This window comes from Strigops habroptila, chromosome 1, assembly GCF_004027225.2.
Source record: "Strigops habroptila isolate Jane chromosome 1, bStrHab1.2.pri, whole genome shotgun sequence".
NCBI lineage: Eukaryota > Metazoa > Chordata > Aves > Psittaciformes > Psittacidae > Strigops > Strigops habroptila.
This window is the reverse complement of record NC_044277.2, coordinates 22,998,494-23,018,503: the sequence shown is the minus strand read 5'-3', so window position 1 is coordinate 23,018,503 and position 20,010 is coordinate 22,998,494. Positions and strand designations below refer to the sequence as shown.

The following is a 20,010-nucleotide window of genomic DNA, read 5'->3' as shown; positions in this document are numbered from 1 at the left end:
GGTCAGGTCTATTAAGCAGCCAATATCAGTAATAGGCTGATGAAACTCCTTTTTGCTTGTTCCGAGTGCCAAGTGACCCTTTTACTGGAGCAAACAGAAATGGGAGCTAAGAAACTTTCTAATGCCATGAGTGTAGCAACCTTTTTTATTGCTTGCAGAGAAAAACCTGTGGTTTGAATTAAATGTTTGTTATTAATCTGGGGATAGCCTTGTAAAGTGCAATTGCTTTGGACATATCCGCAATGAAACCTTAAGAGAATTTTTCGATTTGATTGACGGCTATATATGGAGCAGATTATATGCTGTACTTTTGAAGCAGAACTGTTGGAAATAAGGTGCAGCTAATTGGCGTATATTCCTGCTTTATCTGAGAATAACTCAGGGTTGACATGTTACCTATCCATTGTGTCCGCTATTTTTGCCAACACTTAACCACATTAAGTAGCATAAAGATGCCAGTGATGAATTAGTTGCTTCTGTAAGACATTGCTTAAAAGGTGTTTTTGTGGTACCTGTGAACTTTACTGAGCTTAGAAAACATCTGTTCTTTCCATTCACTCCACAAGGTACAGGTTTAACAAGGAAATAGGGAAGTTGATCTAACATACAGAAATAAAATAACACTAGCAGAACTTTTGTGGACTCAATTTGTATCAGTTTAAATATCTTTCTTTTACTTTTCTTCCTGGGCAGCTTCCTCTGTATGTCTTGGCTCTCATGTGAGAGCCTGGTTGTCAAGTGTGATACAGAAGTTGGTATCAAATCTAAATGTCGCTGTGCCTGTGTGGGCTGTCAGTTGAGTACATTTTATAGTGTGGCCTTGGATTAAAACAGGGTAGGGTTTAGTAATTCTGTTGACAGCAAGAAGTAGCATGGGTCACTGGCCACACAAGCTTTCAACATATGAAACTTCAAAGTCAAAGGGCAAGCAAGAGTTGCTTCCCCAAACAGGATCACTGCATACATATTTTTGGTAAGTAGGAGAGTAGAAGAAGCATGGATGTGGCTGCTCAACAAGTTACAATCCAAGGAAGGCTGCTGTGCTAGCACTGGCCTTCTCAGTTGATACCTCCAGGCATAAGCCTGCAGAAGACCATGAGGTTGCTTTTGATGTTTGCTGATATGTGTCAGATTGAGGTTTGCTTTTCCTACCATGACACAGAAATATGGTCCTCAAGCTGGGGACTTTTATCTGATAAGAGGTATAAGAATAAGGCAGAGTGTTTGGGGTTTGAGTTTGAAGTGTGAGAAATTTGCCTTTCTTTTTCTTCTTCCCTTCCTCACCTCCCAAGACAGGTGATGTGGTTTCTTCCTCAGTAGGTAAATACACTTGCTAGCTTCTGTTTCTCTATGATATATATAAAGATAGCATAGAGAGATATGTACATATCTCTCTATGATATGCATACATATAAAAGTGACAAGAAGGCAAAAGAAAGTGTGCAAATTAAAGAGCATGGTCTCAAAAATATGCGGATTTGGTCTGTTTTGTCTGCTGTGCATTCACATTTCCCCCTCTCAGGAGGTGGCTTAAGTGTGTAGCCAGATTCCAGGCAGCAGGGTGGTGTTCTGTAGAATATTAGAAGCATATCAGGGAAGTGGGGAAAAAAAGGAAATAAAAAGGGAACTTGACAGACCCCTTTCTGGTTTCTGCTTAGTACCTCCCTGCTTTGCGCTGTATTGTAAGCAGTGCTTTAGCAATAATACTGACAAAGCCTAACAAAGAGACTTGCTTGCTGGCAGAAAGTTGCTTAAAATAACTTACTGAGGATAAAGAGGCTGCCCAGGTCAATAATGCTGTGAAATCCTCAATGTGTACCAGCTGTGAAATCCTCAATGTGTACCAGCTCCAGGAGGTTTTGTAGGCATATAGATTTTTAAAAGCTTTAGACCGTTGGTAAGGCTGTAAAGATTGCAGAGTGCTGCTAACCTTGTATTGGTGGTGCTGGGACAATTTTATGAAGATTCGGAGTTTGGCTATAGAAATATTGAAATCTTTGTGCCCTTCATCAGAGCTCTGATTTAAAGTATGAATACTAGAAAGAAAGTGTTGTTCTTTATTAACAGATATTTAATACTATTTAGAGTCTCTATATTTTACTCTTCAGTTAGATCTATCACTGTTAAAAATGCTGTCAAGCAACTTACCTGGCTTGCTTTCCTTTAAATCAAGGGAAGCTAATTTATCAAATACAGTGTAATTTATCCCTACCTTTGTTATGAATGTAATTCTTTTGGTCCTAGTTTTATGTAGTATTATTTTTTAAAACATCAGCTGAAGGTAATCAATATGAAGCTTATTTCAGCTAGTTTTCATTAACGGTAGCCACTCATGATAACTGAGAGATGTTAGCAGTTCACTAATCCTTCAATTAAAGGATTAGCTTTCTTCACGACGCCTTAAACCAGAGAATTGTAACATGCTGTTCAAAGGTGGTCCCTTATGTAATTTCAGTTGAAACTTTTATTTTGAAGAATTCCTATACATTCATCTTCAGAGTTGTTTGATCCATGTTCTGCCACATCCATGTGCGCAATTTATAGGGAAGGAGTAGCACAGGGGAAAGGGTCAGGAGCTGGGGTTGTGATGAGGAAGGGAACCTCTGCAAGAAATCTGATGTCAGTCTTTCCACTGCCCATGGACTATTATTTTAATGTACTTTATCCTATGCAGTTTCAGCTTGAGGTTTTCTGTGTATGTTTGTGGGGTTTTTTAAGAGCAGACAAGTGGTTCTCAGGAATATGAATGCATGTTAATTGTTATGGTGTGCAGAAGAGTCTTACAGCAGGTATGGAGGCTCACAGCAGACTGCCTCACTGAGGCTCTGCCTTGTTTTCTCTTTCTGTGCTGTTGATATGGGGTCAACCAGCTGCAAAACCATTTTGGGAAAGATTCCTAACAGTATAGTTCAAATTCTCTTTTAGTGGTTATGCTCGGTATGTCCATTTAGGTTCCAAATGTAACTTTGACCTGTATTTGTTTTCAGAAGAAATTGTCTCCTTGCTTCCCTTGCCCTGTCCAATGCTGCACTGCAAGCCCCAGGGAGCCACTAGGAGAGTAAGAAGCGGAGAGAGGGCAGGAGGGAAAATCCTTCCTTTTTGCCTCGGCTCCACCTGGCTAGGAAGTTGGCTGGCACTGCAGACAGGGTGCTGTGTCTCTCCCAGCCCAACCTGTCTGTCGTCTTTGGCTGGGTAGTCAGGCGGGCTTCTGTTGGTGATGCACCAGTTCATTCTCCCTGGTGAAGGAGGGGAGTCATGCCTGAAGGGCAGCATACCAGACAGAAGACTGCTCCTGAAGCCATGCAGCCTGTACAAGCTGCTGTATCTCTGATTTCACTCAACTGCTGTTATAGTAGAAGTTATTAGAGTGATGTTTTATCCCATCTGAAGTAAACTCATTTCTTATCTTTTTATGCATCAAAGAGGATATGAACACCAAGCCTTTGTAGCAAAAATTCAGTTAAGTAAGATGGGATCATAGTGCCGAATCCAACAACTTAATCTTGTAGACCAGTGAGGTGAGTGGGAGTTGGCACGTGGAAACAGCAATAAAGTCATCTTTGTTGTCTTACTATTTGGGGATCTGGAACATGAAGAGGTATCTCAGAAATACATACCTGGTCTCTCAATGCTTTTTGTGTTTGCTGTCTCTGTCTGAGAAGACTGTGCCAGTGGAAAGAATGATACCATTTATCTTTTTGGCCACAGAGATTATGGCTTCTGGCCTAATTTAACCAAGTTTTGGATTTACCTGCCAGTGCTTTTCCTGCCAGAGGACAAACTGATGTCCCATTTCTGTGCTTTCAGGCACTACCCAGAGTAGTTATCTGAAGAAATGAAGTTGTGATCATTTTCATGGACTGAAGAAAGAAGTTGGCACGTGCAGCGTGTTCTGCTGGCTAACGCAAAGTTCACATTGATCTGCAGTTCAGTTTGCATTTTGCATCATTAGATAGTACCAGTTTTGAGCAGAAAATATTCTCTGTCAGCACCCAAAGTAGTATAAAGATGATGACTGGGGGCTTTTTTTTTGTTTGTTAGGGTTTTTTTAAGATACTTTTTTAAAGGGTGATTCTTTCTTCTCATGTTGAGTGCACAGCCTGCATATTCTGTTGTTATGAAACTAGTGTCCTGGTACAAAGGTGTGTTTCATTCAAGCATGCTTAAAGCTTATTTGAGCTCTACTTTCCTTAAATATAAGAATCTAGCAAACCCAGGATATAAATGTGTTACCACCAACATTCATCTCAGTTCTAGAGGATCTAGGATTCCTCTTCATTCGGAGCAGTTTATGACTATCTTCTGAAATAGGGAAGTTACTTCAGCTAATTGCTATGATGGCACACAGTTTTAGAAAGATCAAACAGATTTTAAATCCACCAGTGGCTGGTTTTCCACCTGTGGGGAGCTTTGGTGGATCGTCACCAAAAGTCTGCTGGCTGCAGGTGGCAAGCAGAAGTGTCCACTGAGATATTTGTAGACCTTGATGAATAAATCCCTATTGAATAACAGATTATGCACTCAAAAATTGGAAATCTCACTCCTTAAGATGAGAAGCTGATTCCTACTCATCTTTGATAAACATCAGTTGCCCTACATAACCTTTGTTAGTAATATTTAATTGGTGCATAATGTAACTTTAATAATATAGTTAATTTATATGTAATTTCCCTGTTTATGGAAAAGGAATGTAATTGAGAGAGTTTATTGCCAATTCTTGTACTAATGGCAAAAATATCTTGATTTAAATGATTTGACGTTATTTGATTCTGGGTTCCTCACATGGGGTTATTTTGTTGAAATCCATGGGCTGGAAAAGAATCAATATGGGGCTTTTGAAACTGGTGGAGGTTCGCAGTGCTCCCACTACGATTGATTACAGCTGCTTTTGTAGGGCTTTAAAAAGAACAATCTGTATTAAAAACATCATTCTTTGGTATGAGCTCGAACAGCTCCAAATAGGTTTCCATGGGGGCTGCCCTGCAATTTGACCACTTCAAGGGACTGCAGTAATCACCAGTGGGCCAGGGCAGTGAGACAGAGGAAAGGCTATTAGGTGGGGAGTTATTGGCATGCATGCCAAAGAGGTTACCCTGGCAGCTTTAATCATTCATCCACATTCTCAAGAGGAGGGAGGAAAATGTAAGTGTTAGTTCTTCTGATTGATTAGCAAAAAGGATCAGTAAAGCATGAAAGGAGAGGGGAAGTGTGCGTTGGAAGAGCCAGTGCACGTTACATTTAAAAGCACTGACTGGGGCAGGTACATGTAGTTATGACCTCTAAACCAAAAGCTACCTGCTTCCTCCATTGCTGTCACACTTGTGACTGGTGATTCAAAGACAGGCTAACCTCTTCATTCAGCATTTTCAAAGGAGTGCATTTAGCTTCTTGGTCACGCTGTGCCTTAAATTTAACCTGTCTGCACATGGGCTGATGCGTCCTTAAAAAAAATGATTAGCATTTTGAGCTGTGACAATTATTTGCATGGTGGTTTTGATCCTATTTTTGGCAAAACTGATGGGTCCTTTTTGGAAAACGTGCAGAAAATTGCTATGCTAATTGAGAGAAATCAATCCGTGATGCACATTGCTGGCTGCTGGCTTCCAATGCTGTTTCGCCTGCACGCTGCCCTTTAATATTTCAGTCTGGAGTAGTACTTTGGAAGCTGATTCAGCTGCAGACCTTCTAAAATAGTTTCCCTGTTGTATCGTGCCGACGTCAAAGGCAGAGTTGAAAAATAAACTGTTCTTTACACCGATTGATATCTTGGTGTGAGGGCTGAAAGGGCTTTGAATCTTTTAATTTTGGGATTCCTAGAGAAACTTTGGTATTAAACTTCTGCTTTTATGTGGGAAACCAGAATTGCTGTGTACTGTACCTTGACTGTTAAGCAGTCCTGAGGTTTTCAAGGTAAAGGAGACAGCTAAACTTCAGCGTTCAATTCTAGGTTTCATGTACAAGGAAAGACCTGTTGGTACAGCATCAGGAAATGTGATATGATGTCAAATCAAGGGGGTTCATGTAAATGGCACAGCAATACTATTTGCTTGGGTTGGTGTATCAGATTTGCCTTGCTCCTCTATCATTCCTAAGTAACCATTTTTAAGTTGAAGTTTGTGTGGTGATTGAATTAGGAAAGTCCTGACCTGTAGCCTCTGTGGAGATGATTTGACCATACAGCTCCCAAGCTGTATGTCTGGTGAAGGACCAGCAGGGCTGGTACTCTTTCAAGCATGGGCTTTCAGCATGAACTGCTGTAGAACCACAGCAAACTCTCATTGCTGGAGAAAGAAAATAAAATACTGCAGTTTCATATCCTGTGATCCAGGTAGCTTTCACTTGCTGAGTTGTGGGATGAGGCTGTGGAGCTTCTTCTGAGGAGACTCTGTCTAGGTGAAGAACTGCTCTCCTTTGGGATGTAGCAGTGGCAGGGATCCACAGAGGTGTAAAGGTTTGTTGTTCCGGAAAATTGTGCATACCTGAATGAAGATGTAGGTATCTTCTGCTGAGTAGATGACAAAGGTGTCTTTTGCAGGGGCAGGCCCAACTATGATCTCACTCAGCTAGTAGTCCTTTAATACTGCTTCACGTGGGCTTGAGCCTAATTAGGTAGCCTAGAGAAGGCTGTTGTGTAACTGATGAGGATGTCTTTTTGTTCATTTACTAAATATCTGTTGTAGCTGTAGAGCATGGAGCGAGTTGTTTGATCTGTCCTTCATCACAAATCATGCTGTTGGTACTTGTGTAAGGATAAAAAGCTCTGCCTGATCTTGCCAACGTGCTACCTCACCTCCCTTCTGCACCTTCATATAGCAACCTCTGTCCCACCCTGGGCAACACAGTTTCTGGATAAGGGATTATATTAACAGTCTGAAGTTTGGTCTCTGTGTGCAGCTAGTAGGTAAATGATGCACAACTGGAAATCAGACTCTGTGAAAAGAAGTGGAAAGATAAAAGCTTTTTCCATTTGAATTTACCTCAAACAGTCCAGAATTTAAGAGGATGTTTATCTTTCTCCTCAAGGCAGGACAAGCTTCAGCTCCAAAGCTGTAAGCAGGCCAAAGACCCACTACACAGATCTGTGACCCTTTATAATGGGAAGAAAAACATTTTCAATTAAGCTTGAACAAGTTCTCCTGTTACAGTTTTAAGTTCTGTTATCACATAATGTACCATACAGCATGTAATTACACATAAGGGAGTATTTCTAAAGGCACAGATGACTGTTAGAAAACAGGCACATAAGTTTCTATGACTTAGTGAAGAGTATGAATGTAAATCTATCAACTGCAGCGCTGTAATTTCTTTGATGCATGGCTGTAAGTGAACAGTAACTGACATAGCAGTGGCTTGTTGGTGTCTCCCTACTCCAGGGACTTTTTGCCTTGGAGCATTTTCCTGTGAGCACCATGTATGCAGTGTATTTTCTTTAGTGCAAGCTCTGACACAGACAGCTGAAATGCCTGACACCGGCAAGAGTTGTTTTATTAATGCTGTTCTTGTCAAATACGCCTCTGTTTTGGTAATTAGTCTGGCATAACAGACTGTGCGCATCTTAAAAGCCAGCATATTTTGACTCTTGGCTCTGACATGAGGCAATCTCTGTAAATCAGCTCTTTTGGTAGACTCCTTTATTGTTGAACACTAGCAGTAGTAGAAGCAGTTTGCAGTACTTGTGTTTATTTTGGGCTCTTCGCCTTTCCTCAGCAGCCACGAGCAGTCAAACCCTTTCTTTATCTGTCATGAGAGATTGGAGGCCTAAAGCTATAGTTTTGTGCAGCATCAGGAAGTTCTACATGAGGTACAAGGAGCGTGAATAATCTTTCTGGCATGTGCTCCTGCCGTGTTAGCGGCTCTGCACTGTATGAGACAGGGTCTCAGCCTGCTGCACCGCTGCCAGCACCAGCGCCGTCCCCATGGGCAAACACCCGACTTACAACACTAGTAGATACACCTGTACAAAGTTGATTTACGAAGGGCAGCAAACGTCCTTTAAGATTCTAAAAATACCTTTGAAAATGAGCTCTCTAGAATGAGTCACGGCAACCAAAGCTTGTTGTTTAAGTGGCCAAAGCCAGCGGTGGGGGAGACAGCGGCTTTTGCAAATCCAGTCCAGGCAGCTGCCATTGCAAGGCTGGTTTTTACATTGGGCATGTGGATGAACAAGAGAACTAGGCACAGAAAGGCAGCAGCCTTGGGGAGTGCTTGGAGAGTTTTAAGCCATTCCAAGGTAAAACTGAGAGATGGTAACCGTGTCAAAATGATTCAGGGGAAATGAGCAATGCAGATGTTGGCTTCTATGTGAAACCTTTGCTCTCAACTTGGAAAATTCAATCTGGGGTCTGTTGTTATGGAAAGGAATATTTTTTGCTGTGATCACAGTTACACAGACTGTGGTGTAGGGTAGCCAGTACCCAGTCCACTAACGTCACCAATGTGTAGGCAGTACAGTTTCTTCAGGAAGAAAATGGGGAGTCCTTAGAGTGTTGTGCTTAAATTACATCACTAATTATTAGTGGCTTGTTTCTCAAGAATTCCCACAACTGCCCACCACTGTGCTTCCCGCTGCCACCTCTGCTAAAGGCCCCACCACACTTGGCACGGTGCACTGGGGTGGGGTTTGCTGGGAAAAGTGTGGCCTGTGAGTCCTTAAAAGTGGCCACCACCACTTTGAATGGAAATAATGGGGACTACGTCTCTCCTTTTCTTTGGTGCCCAGCTGTAGGGCGTATCAGTGAAAGAAAGACATCTGTACTAAGACAACTAGTGGTAAACATGCCTTGTAACACAAAATCCTCCTTCAAAATTACGTGTTTGCAACAGGGTACATATGGGCAGTATAGGAGTGTGCAGGCTGGAGGAGGTTGATCAGCATTCATCCTCATCTGATGAGGATGTCAGAGCCAGCAGAGGCTCATCTGTGAGAATCAATAACACCATGAGAAATGGAAGGTGAATACTCTTCTGGCTAGCATGTTTCTCTGTGAAAACCTAGTGCTTTGAGATTGAAAACTGATTTTCAAGTTTTGCACTGTAGAGTTTCCTGGACAAGGTTAATGAACTCTTAATGGGACAGTCCCACTTGATGAAATAGGTTTCCTGGTGTGATCAGGGAAAGCAAAGAAATGGCAGCCAACAATAGGAAGACACCTGCCTGCTTCGAGGTTGGCAATGCTGAAGCATATTAGTAGTAACTCCTGTTGGGTGGCAGGTCATAGTTCCTTTAGCAGGAAGCCTAGAGGGAAATACAGCTTCTCCTTCACACAAGTGCCTTTTTTCCAGCCTTCAATGGGAGTCTCTGCAACAGCCCTCGGGCTTTAAATGAATGCATTCGGGTAGCTAGCTTTCAAAAAAAAGTAGTGTATATGAAGAATACATCACTTCAGTGAACTCAGACTCACCAGCTGAGCGTGCTTTTATACAAGCATGTATGGAACAGCACTATACGTTAATAGAAGAGGAAAATCCGTTTCCTTTCTCCTTTTTACATATAAGATCTCTGTCTAATCAACAGCTGTAATGTTTGCAAATTTTCAGAGCCTTCTGGCTTAGGTATCTGTGATATAACATCACTTTTAAAATACTAGTCTCTGGTTCTGTGCATACTGAGTGGTTTGCATCTAAAGGACTTCCATCTGGGGAAAAAGGGAAGCAATGTACCGTTAATAACCCAGCTGCAAAACTCAAATTCTCTGTCCCATACATATACCTAAAAAGGCAGAGAAGAGAAATTTGCGTGCATCTGTAAGTAATAAAATGTTTCCTTCCATATGGCAATTACTCATCGCTCTTCCGTCTGATTCCAACAGCCACAACAGCCATGGTAGGCATTACTTCTTCACTGCTCCTCACACCAGCTTTCTTGGCTTCATCTATATGGCATAGAAGTCTTTAATGTCTTACTCCTAAATTATCCCCCACATACTGGAAGGACTGACTTTATCAGCAGCACTGGAAAAGGGAATGGCTGTGACAGGGCACTTTGTACTTTTTGATGAAATGATGAGTCAGAAAAGGCTTTTTTGCTTTGTTTACATTCTGACATTTAGTGTCAGAATGAGGCTTTTGGGTTTTTTTTTTTATAATGTCCTGAATGATCTAAATCTATTAAATTAAAAATAATTTAAAATATAGCTTTAGTAAAATAAAGAGTTCGAGATTTCAAATTCAACATATTACTGATACGGGGAATATCTTTTATCTAGTACTTAATGGGTGCTAATCTACACTACATCCATAAGGTTTAGATTTATGCCAGTGTAGTCGATAACCAGACAGGAATCACTGATCATTGGCATGTAGCATGTGAAGTTTTTAGGTCACAGGATTTTGCAGCTTTATATTCTTGGAATAAAAACGTAAGTGGGTTAACAATGATGGATGAGAATGCAATCTCTGTCAAGAGGTAACGAGCAGTTTTTGTGGCTTCAGGGTCAGATTAAAAGACTGATAACAGAGACATCCTTTCCTGGTGTTCCTGCCATTTTAATAGATCTGAAAATAAGGCTGTTACGTAAAAGTGTCATAAGGGCTCTTATTTCAATTGTTAGCCATAGGAAATGGTCTCTTAAATATTTGGCCTTCATGATAAGTAAAAATAGATTTATGGAGTTGTAATTTGCAAACTTTTTTACTCTTCCTCCTAAGCATACTGAAGTGCTGGTACAGACCTTTCTCTGTCCAAGATTACTGACAACAGACTTGTTTTTCCAACTTATCTTTAATGAAGACCCTGGAAGTAGTCCACAGGCCCCCATGGATTCCCAGCTGACAAGCAAGAAAACATTTCTAGAGCAAATGTTAAATCCAATTATTTTTTACATAGCATAAAATTGCAAAACATGGTTTCAGTGCTTGATACATAAGCACCATGAATGAAGTATTCTTTTCTTTTCATTAACCATCTCATTTTTCTAAGCTTAATCTTCACAGAATTATTTTTTGTTAACTGTTGGGCTTTTGTTTTTATTCTTAACCTTAAGACAACTTTCATTCCAAGTGGCCTAAGGCAGTGCATGCTTCTGAGCAACTGGGAAAAGAGGTGCAAGCTGTGGGTGTAGGAGGGGGGTGTCCCTACCCCATGTCCACTAGTCAGCTCGCGAAGAGAGTCTGTTTGGGGATAGTGCAATGCATTTATCTAGGCAAACGCTTGGGGATTTTTAAGCTAGAGTATGCTTCTTTGTGCCTTTTGTTTGAGAGGGTGCTCATGTCCTGCCCAAGTTTCACTAGATGAGAATCATTTGCGCTGGAAATGGGCTGAAGCAAGGGGCTCTGGCCAGAGAAGCTGCAGAACATCTTCCTCACATGGAGTGTGTGATGTTTGATGTGAATGCATTTGGAGTTCACTGTACTGTATATTTCTCCCTATAGTAAATATTGTACTGATTCTGTAAGACTGTGGGGAATAGTTTTCTCATTCTGACGGAGAATGAGAAATCCACCCACAATACTATATGTTAAATAATGTTTCATATTGTATTTTTTGCATTCCCCAAATAAAATACAATGGATGCTCAACTTGCTGCTGAAAACTACACAGGCTTTTCTTCCATTTCTGTTTCTCTGTTTTCAGCTGATTTAAATCTTGAGAACATCTCAGCATAGCTAGAAATGAAAGCTTTTTGGCAGCTGAAAAGCCATAATTCATTGAAAGAAAGGGAGTGAATATGATGGTGGGGAGCCTGGCTGACCAGGCACTTGCAGCTTGGGCTGGATTGGGATAGCTGCTTAGCTGTCTTACAAAAACTGAATCTTTAGAATAACTGTCAGGGATCATTTCTGTCTTCTCTAAGTCCTGTGAGGCTGGAAAGAGCAAGAAAACATGGGTTTTGCAGGGGGATGTTTTGGATTTTTGTTTGGTTTTTGAATTCTATTAAGTTTGCTTCTGATATAGACAGAAGTAGGAAATGGCCTAAGGAAAAAATAGATTTGTAAGTTCATATCTTTATTCCACACTAAAAATTCTGGGCATGGATGTGTGATGCTTCTGTTCTCATGAAGACTAGTTTTCAGTCACTAACATTTGGAAACTCAGGCAGTTTCTCAGCTGTTGACAAATGCTATTGCTATTTCCATTGTTAGGAAATTTCTCCAGGTAGGTCTTCAATTTTTTTTTCCCAGCTTGGTGTTGGGTATCATTTACTGCCTTTGAATATTGTATGCCTTTTGTATACTCATGGTGAGCCACCTGCGTTTCCTTTTAAATATATTTTGTTTTTTCCTGACTGGTATTGGAGAGTGGGCTATTTTGTACCACAATTGTGGCTGAAAGTAAAATGGGGTGAAGTGGCTTGGTCTATTGTGGCAGCCTCGTCAACAGCAGGATATTTGTCCTGTGACAGGGAGTTGTTTTCCTATACGGAAACAGTCTCAGCTGTGTCTTAATTACAATACCACCTATACACCTACCGAGGTACTTCAGGCCTTCCTTTGGAAACATATTTTAAAGGAGTTAAGTCATTTGACGGTGACCAGACAGTGTCTCGAATTTCTGCTTTGGACTGCAGCCAGTTCTAGGCAGACCATGTGAACTAGCAGAGGCAGATGAGAACAGGCCTTTTGTAAACCTATCTTAAAACCAGGGCTTTTCTTCTCCCACATATCCCACAGGTAATCCTCTTGCCATAGCAAGAGTAGACTTTGACCGAGTGTCATGTTATTTTTCTTTTTCCTCTGTAGAAGAAAAGCAGGATAACACTGTTTTAGTTTAAGAGCTTTTCAGTGAAGTGTTATAGGTATCCCCAGTGGAAAGGTCTTTTACTCTGAAATACTCTAATAATCAGGATGGCCTTTCTGCTTTCCATGAAGAATCATTTTTCGCTGTAGATCAAACTGAAGAGCAGTTTTCTGCCATGAAAAAGCTTAGAACAGGAATCTGTTGCCAAAAAACTCCTAAAAAAATAAGTCACAGATGTCTTCAACAATATTTTTTTGACCTTTGGGAAAAAAATTACCTTGAAAAGTCTGATGTGGGTCTTTGAATACAGGAGTTAACCCTTTCACAGTTTGATACCCCTTTAGGAAAGCTACAGTGAATGCTGGGTAGAATAAACGAGGCAATCAATGCCATGCAGTAAAAAGTAAGATGGAAGCCCTTGGTACTCAGAGCAGCAGGTTTGGGTGCTTATATGCGATACAGAACAGATGCACTTTGGTGTAGCATTTTGGTATTTGGCTTTTTGACTTAAAACTCTGTTTGCAACTGTCATACTTTTTTCAACAAGTCGTGGCAAATGGGTCTTCACGGAAATGCTCATAAAAGTAATAGTAGTAATAGCAGCAGGTATCTTCTCAGTCGTCAAAGATACATGGCTCCTGTAAGGAAGGTCATGTTCTGTCAAGAAAGTGCAAGCTGCTGTGGAAGAAGAGAATGTCTAGTCTTTCAAAGCCTGAATTGTCAATCTAAAAGCGTGACTGATACCTTGTTCTATTATCAGCTCATTTTAGCAGAATTTCTCTTTAGTGGAGAAATACTTGGAGACATAAATGTGGTGAAAGTCACAAAAACCCAAATTTTTAGCCTCTTGAAGCTACAGCTAAATTTTAGGAGAGATGCATTGAGGTCGATATACCTGTGAAACGGGTTTTGATACATGCTCTTGTTGCTTCCCATTTGAGATCAAATGACAGTCTGCATGTGACAGTCTATAGATGTGCATATTTGAGATCCTGACAGAGGCCTTGGTTCCAGGATTTACTTCTTTCTTGTTACAGAAGCTCTGCAGAGTATATTGCAAATCCTGTTTATTCATTCATGCATTTAATGAGATGAAGTGTGATTTGAAGGGGGCTTGGTTCCTAGAGATTGGGTGGTTTCCTAGTTTTCGTTGTGCAGCCTTGGTTTTTTTATGCTGCAATTTTTACAAATTTCTTTAACAACTTAGATGAATGTGTTGCATAAACTGAAATTATAAACTGTTCAGTGTGCCATCATCAGCTTCGGAAATAGGAGTGAAGATTAAGAGACTGCTACGCTGGAGAACTGTTATCTTTTTAACCATTCCCTCTTATCTGTTTTCCAGAGAACAGATTTGACCTCTGATAAAGATTTGTACCTTGACAACAGCTCTGTTGAAGAAGCATCAGGCGTCTATCCAATTGATGATGATGATTATTCTTCTGGGTCAGGTTCAGGTGAGACAATGTGTCACAATTTGATTTTCAAAGGTGTAAGAGGTAATGCGGTTATTTGAGGAAAAGCTGTGCAGTTTTCCTTTATAAGCTGGAGTTGTTACTTTCAGTGAGTATCATGAGTGCTTGGCTCTTTATTTACAGAGCACTGAACACCCCTGCGGGCTGGGTTTTAAATACTAACTTTCTGCTCTTTTCTCTTACACCTTAGTTGCATCATTTCACTTGTGGTGTTTTCTCTCTGCTGTCTCTCTGCTTTCCCTCTGGTTTCTGTGTAGATCTCTCTGGAGTTTAGAAATAAGGATTAGAGAAGGCTTAGTACATCCATGACATAATGCTAATTTAGCAGTCTGTAAGAAAACACAGCAGCAGCAATCTTGTTTTCTCTTATATGCATTCAGGTTCCTGTAAACATAGTGTCTGTGCCTTTTTGTTGTTCTTTTAAATTTAGAAGTCTAGATACTGCCAAAAATATGAGTTTTCTCTGAGGTAATTACATTCATATAGTGAATTAAGTAATTCTTAAACATAAGATACTAAGTTCTCAGACTTAAACACTCATTAGAGGCATGTAACTAGATCATCATTTTTCAAAAAACTGTCAGTGAAACCTCATTAATCATTTCTCTCAGAAGGTCTCTTTGTGGATTGTCTTCTAGACTAGCTGGGAGACTCTAGCTGTTACAAGTTAAGTGCAGGATTTTATGGTATTTTTGGAGGAGGAATTTCCTTGTTGTTTTGAGTATTTGCTAAGCTGTTGTGGAAATCCCATTTCTTTTCCAAGTATGTGTTACTTATTTCTTTGTTATTATACTTTTTGTAATCTGTCTTTTGATGGTTTTACATACTTGTGGATTTTTAAAGGATGAATCCCTCTTGAAGCACCTTTTGTCATATTTTTTATGCATGTTTTGTATTTGTTACCTTGTAAGCCACAGCTGAGATTTTTCAGATGGATTTTTGCTTTTCCGTTCTTTTGGTGATTCAAGGATATGTTAAAATGAAGTCTGCAGAGGTCTGATTGTGCTGCCAGGCAAATCTAGGCCCAAGGTTATTGGCATCTGGATGATAGCTTGCATTTTGGAAGTTCTTCATGGGGGCAGTTTGATATTTCAGTGTGATCAAAGGCTTAATTGGACCTCCTTGCTGTAGACTTCTTTGAGGGGAAATTTAACATTTCATTTCAAAAAGAAAAAATAAATTAAATTAACAATTCAATGTTTCCATTCCCAGGACTGTCTGAGGAAAATTCTTATCTCCAGTAAGATCACACTTTCAGTCAGCATCCCATTCTGTCTTCAGATGCTGGTGACTTTGTAAGCTTCATGAAAGAAGATAGGTTAATAAATAGTGGTATGGAGAATGGTCTGGTTTTTTTGGCTTTTTTTTTTTTATCCCTCTATGGAGTTTGGCTGTTTCTAATATGAACGATTCAAAATGCAGCCTTGCTTTTTAAGTGGAAAGTACTATACAAGAACTAGGTTGAGATTTTATTAACCCCTCTCAGTGGTAAAAGTGGAGCCAGAAGGACAGAATCTACCTGTAGACTTCACCAACAGTAATGCCAAGAGGGAGCATTCTTGCTGCCTCTGGCAATCTTTGTTTCTTTCCTACAAGAAAACAGGAAAAGTCTCATTGTAGACTGAGACTAGCTGGATGCCTCTCCAAAGAGCTCATGTTACAGTACCAAAATCTAATACTTTTAAGCAAAGGAAAAACTCTAAGTTAAAATAATCTTCTGACCAATCTGTGGGCCCAGTTTTATTCATTTAAGAAAAAAATCTCGAGAGAAGCAGATTAGCATCCCCTCCACTCTACCCATCCTATACTTACTGCTATCTCTATTTTATGAAGCAGAAACTGTCCTGCAGATGTCCAATGATCAGTTTTCATTATAGTATGTTGAATGTGTGTCTCTACTTGATACTCAGTGATGTAGTGTTCCTCTAGCAGGAAGAGCCTTCCCACTCAAGAGTGGTTTTCTTGCCATGTAATTCCACTCCAAGCAAACAGATCCAACATGACAACATGCTGACTCCTTTCTTTGGTATGAAATTTGTTAGATGCCACCAGGCCTATGGAGATAAACAGGAATTGTCAGCACCACCATTAATGCCCTCGCAGGTCTGCAGCAGCATTAACGTGGACAAATGTCTCTGTAGACATGACACATTTCAAACTAGAAATTGGCTGAGGGCTTTTTGTAAAGGGGAAAAAAAATAGGTGATGGTGTTCTGCATTTTTTCTTTTCTTTCCTTTCATAGCTTCTTTAGCCTTCATGTACATTCAGCTACCATTGTGCTTTTCCCCAAGTGTTCAGTCCAAATCCATCCACTTGGTTAACAGTTTCTGAAGGAGCCATGTCTGCATCCTCATTGCTCTGTATCAACAACAGAAAGTCCATAATGAATTCATTAGTCCATTGCTTCCTTCTTGCAGTCTCCACCTCTGAGAAGATGCCTCAGTCTGTCATCACTGTTTTTAGTGTTGGTGGTTTTATGTAGCATAATAATAGAAGAGTAAAAATAGTTTTCCTTCCTATAAACAACTTGAATTGCTTTTATAACTACTTTTTCCTCTGGCATAAAAAGGCTTAACTGAACCTTGGTCTCGCAGGTACCTGGAAGTAGCTGCTAAGCAGCATGACTACCCTTATGTTAAGGAGAGGTACCAACTCTATCAGATTCTACAAGTTCTTTGGAAAGTTATCAGTTTGGTTCTTGTATCTTCTCTTCGGTTACTCATGGTAGACAAGTCTCTGCAGTATATTCATTGTATTCTCATGCAGATTTTTTTCCTTTCCCTTCTCTTCCCCAGACTAATATTTCTCAGTCAATAGCAGCTTGAATTGAGAAGGCTAGCTCAGGGTGAACTAGGTCTAGATTGAGATTGTGGCTCAGGACTGTTCTTGGAGGAAAGTTATGGTGGTGGGGTTGGAGCTTCTCCAAGAAACATGAGAGCAGGTCTGCTTTGGCTCTTGACCTAACGGGAAGGCAAAGTTATCCTGCAAGGCTGGAAGGCAGTTTGAGCCCAGCAGCAGTGTGTGTGGTGTGGGGCTGGGTGACGGGTGGTGGGGTGGCTGGGGGGAAGGTGGATGCTGGTTCTTGGCGGAGGCACCGACGCTCTCCCAGGTGCTGAAAAGGAGCCAGCACAGGGGCCATGGCCACCAGGATGCTCCTGGCCCTGGGGGCACTGTGCCCAGCAGACACTCCAGATGAGGCAACACACCCTCTCATGTGCTTGCCCTCCTGTGGTGCAGGCAACACAGCAAATATTCATTTTCCATTTCCTACGGTCCCATTTGTGAGTGCCTTTCAGATTGTCTTGCAGCAAGAGCTTCTTCTGTCCACCTGCCACATCAGCTCCAAGCATGCTTCACGTCATTGACTGCCTGGTTCTCCAGGTCTTTCAATATAAAAACCTACTGTGACACTGTTTGAAAGTGTGTTTTTGTTGTGCTGGACAGAATCTTGTACTTCAGTACAGTTAGGACTCTAACTTTTATTCTTTCTTCAAGTTTTGTTGTTGTTTTTTTTTTTTTAATCTCCTCAGGTGAGAATTATCAGAGACACAGCATCCTTCCACTGTCCCCATTTATTCAGCTGCAGGTCTCTGATAGGGCACTAGTATTATGTTTACGGTGTCATCTCTGGTTGCCTAACACTATGTTGATTAAGGGTTGTATTGGGGATTTTTCATGTGAATAGGGGTGGGATAAGCCAGCTAAAAATGTGTCATTCTGCTATGTGTCACATTGATGATAGAGATAAAAAGTGTGAAAGAGATGATGGGTATGTGTATGCCCAGCTTATGACAAGTTTGCTTGTGGTGGTAGTACTCCCTGAGTGTGATGTGCAACAGCAAAAGTGATACCAAATGATAGGGTGAAATTATTGGATTTGTTTAGTAGGAAGAGTTAATCACTGGTTGCTTTGCAAGTAGGAGTGCTAACTACCGTGGGCTTTTTGTAGTATACAATAATTTAAGCTGGCAAAGTCTTGATTTCTTCACAAGTTTCCTCAAGCACCAGGAGTGTGAAAGAGTATTTGCGTTCCTGTCATCTTAGAGGCAGCTAATAGACACATCACTGAGGGCTATATTAGATATTTCCAATACTACAGCACAATTTAGAGCTATTTTGACCACTATGAAGACAGCAGTTGGGCATCCTGAAGAAGTTGTAGTGGATAAAAGATGGTGTGTGATAGTGAAGAGGTTTCAACTCTTTACTACAGAAATGGCTGTGGGTTTAACTACCACAGGGGTTTTGTGGTGCCCTCACTAGGAGGGCACTATCTATTTGTAAAGGGACTCAAGGCAGTTAATACCCAGCACTGTCACTGGCCAAATCCAGAAATCGCCTACAGAGACAATGATATTTTCAAGAGGAAAAAGTAAGCTAGCTCTTATACTCCAGCCATATCACAGTATTCCTTTTAACAACCTAGCTGGAAGTTATGCTCATGTATACACCAGACGCTCTGTAGGTTTTTTTCTTTCCAATCTTTTTTGGATTCAGGAAGGAGGTTGGGTTTGTTTGGGGTTTTTTGCCTTTTAGGGAACATGGTAGTATGTCAAGTGCTATTGCAATGTTCTGGAGAGCTTTAGAGAGGTTTTTTCCCATCCCTTAGTTGTATTTATGGGTAATTCTGGGAAAACTATTGTCAGTTTAGCAAAGGAAATGCCTTCCCTTTGTTTAGCCCTACTCCATGCCAAGCCGACACCTGTCTAGATAAAGCTAATTAGAAAGCAGGAACCATGGGGATGTGTTTGAGACAGTACCTAAGTCAGGCCTAAATGATAGGTGTCCCAATGTTTTGGGGATTTTCAGGATTCCCCTGGGGCCATACCGAAGAGGAGTTGAGTACCTTCACTGCAAATCTAGTGACTAGTCCAGGAGTTAGATTAGTCATCCATTTGTTGAAACTAGAGATCTGCATCCTCCATAGGTAGAGAGGTTTGGACCTGTAACGCTCACCGTTTTATCTGGCAGACACAACTATTGCCTGAAGCAAAGGTGGCATTTTAAGGATTTGGAGGAGCAGTTGTGATTAAAAGGGACTTCTCCTTTCATAAAAATAAGAAAATAAAGTTCTGTACTCTCAAAGTGTGTTTTATCATCAGATCTCTAATCTGCTCATCAATTTTAATTTTCTTGACTCTGAAAGTCTTGTGTAATTTGGAGGAACTTTGGAAGGTGAAGCAGACTGAGCTCTACATTGGGCCCTTACTTCCCTTATTTCGCAAAGAAAACTCTTGAGGCAAAGCCATAAACATTTTCCTGTTGGATGCCTTTCCTCACCTCTGTTTTGAAGCAGGATGTTGTTTTTTTGATCTTTGAGTAGCATTTCAGGAAAATATCTGATTCTTGTTGTGAGGTCTTATTCTAGAGGTTGCACTGTCATTTTGGTATCTCTGAGGGTTTTTCCAGTATTATTCTGTGCCGGTAGCTTTAATGTAGTACTTTTTTAAATGATTCTAAATTTTCTTTCCTACAGTACAGAAGTTGTTTTAATTATTTGTCTTGTTAATGTCCTTCCTTTCAATGCCAAATGTATGTAACTCTTGATAATGAGTTCAAAACATCGTTATTGTGCTCATATTTTCAGCCTGTCCCTTTTCTCTACAAAAATAAGATAAAAACTGAGTTTGGAATGCGTGAGTTATACTATTCTGTTGTAAGAGGATATATTTGTAAGGAGTTATTCTTATGCACATTTGCTGGATTTATTACCCAATTGTTACTTGGGTAACTGGTGTCTGTAACGAGCAGAACACATTGAGATTCCTAAGGAGTGGTCCAAGAATAGGCTGATTCTTTTCCTCTTTCAGGCCTTGCAATAATTTAGTCTTTTGTCTGTGTCTTCTTCCTTCCAGTAT

General features: G+C 40.5%; 1 protein-coding gene across 1 annotated transcript in view; it reads left to right on the top strand.

Annotated features, from left to right (window-relative positions):
- SDC2 (syndecan 2) overlaps positions 1–20,010 on the top strand; it is a 61,551-nt gene that overhangs the window by 35,752 nt on the left and 5,789 nt on the right. Inside the window, exon 2 of the mRNA XM_030497281.1 lies at positions 14,022–14,133. Coding sequence (XP_030353141.1) covers positions 14,022–14,133 — 112 coding nt within the window. The remainder of the gene's footprint in view (positions 1–14,021; positions 14,134–20,010) is intronic.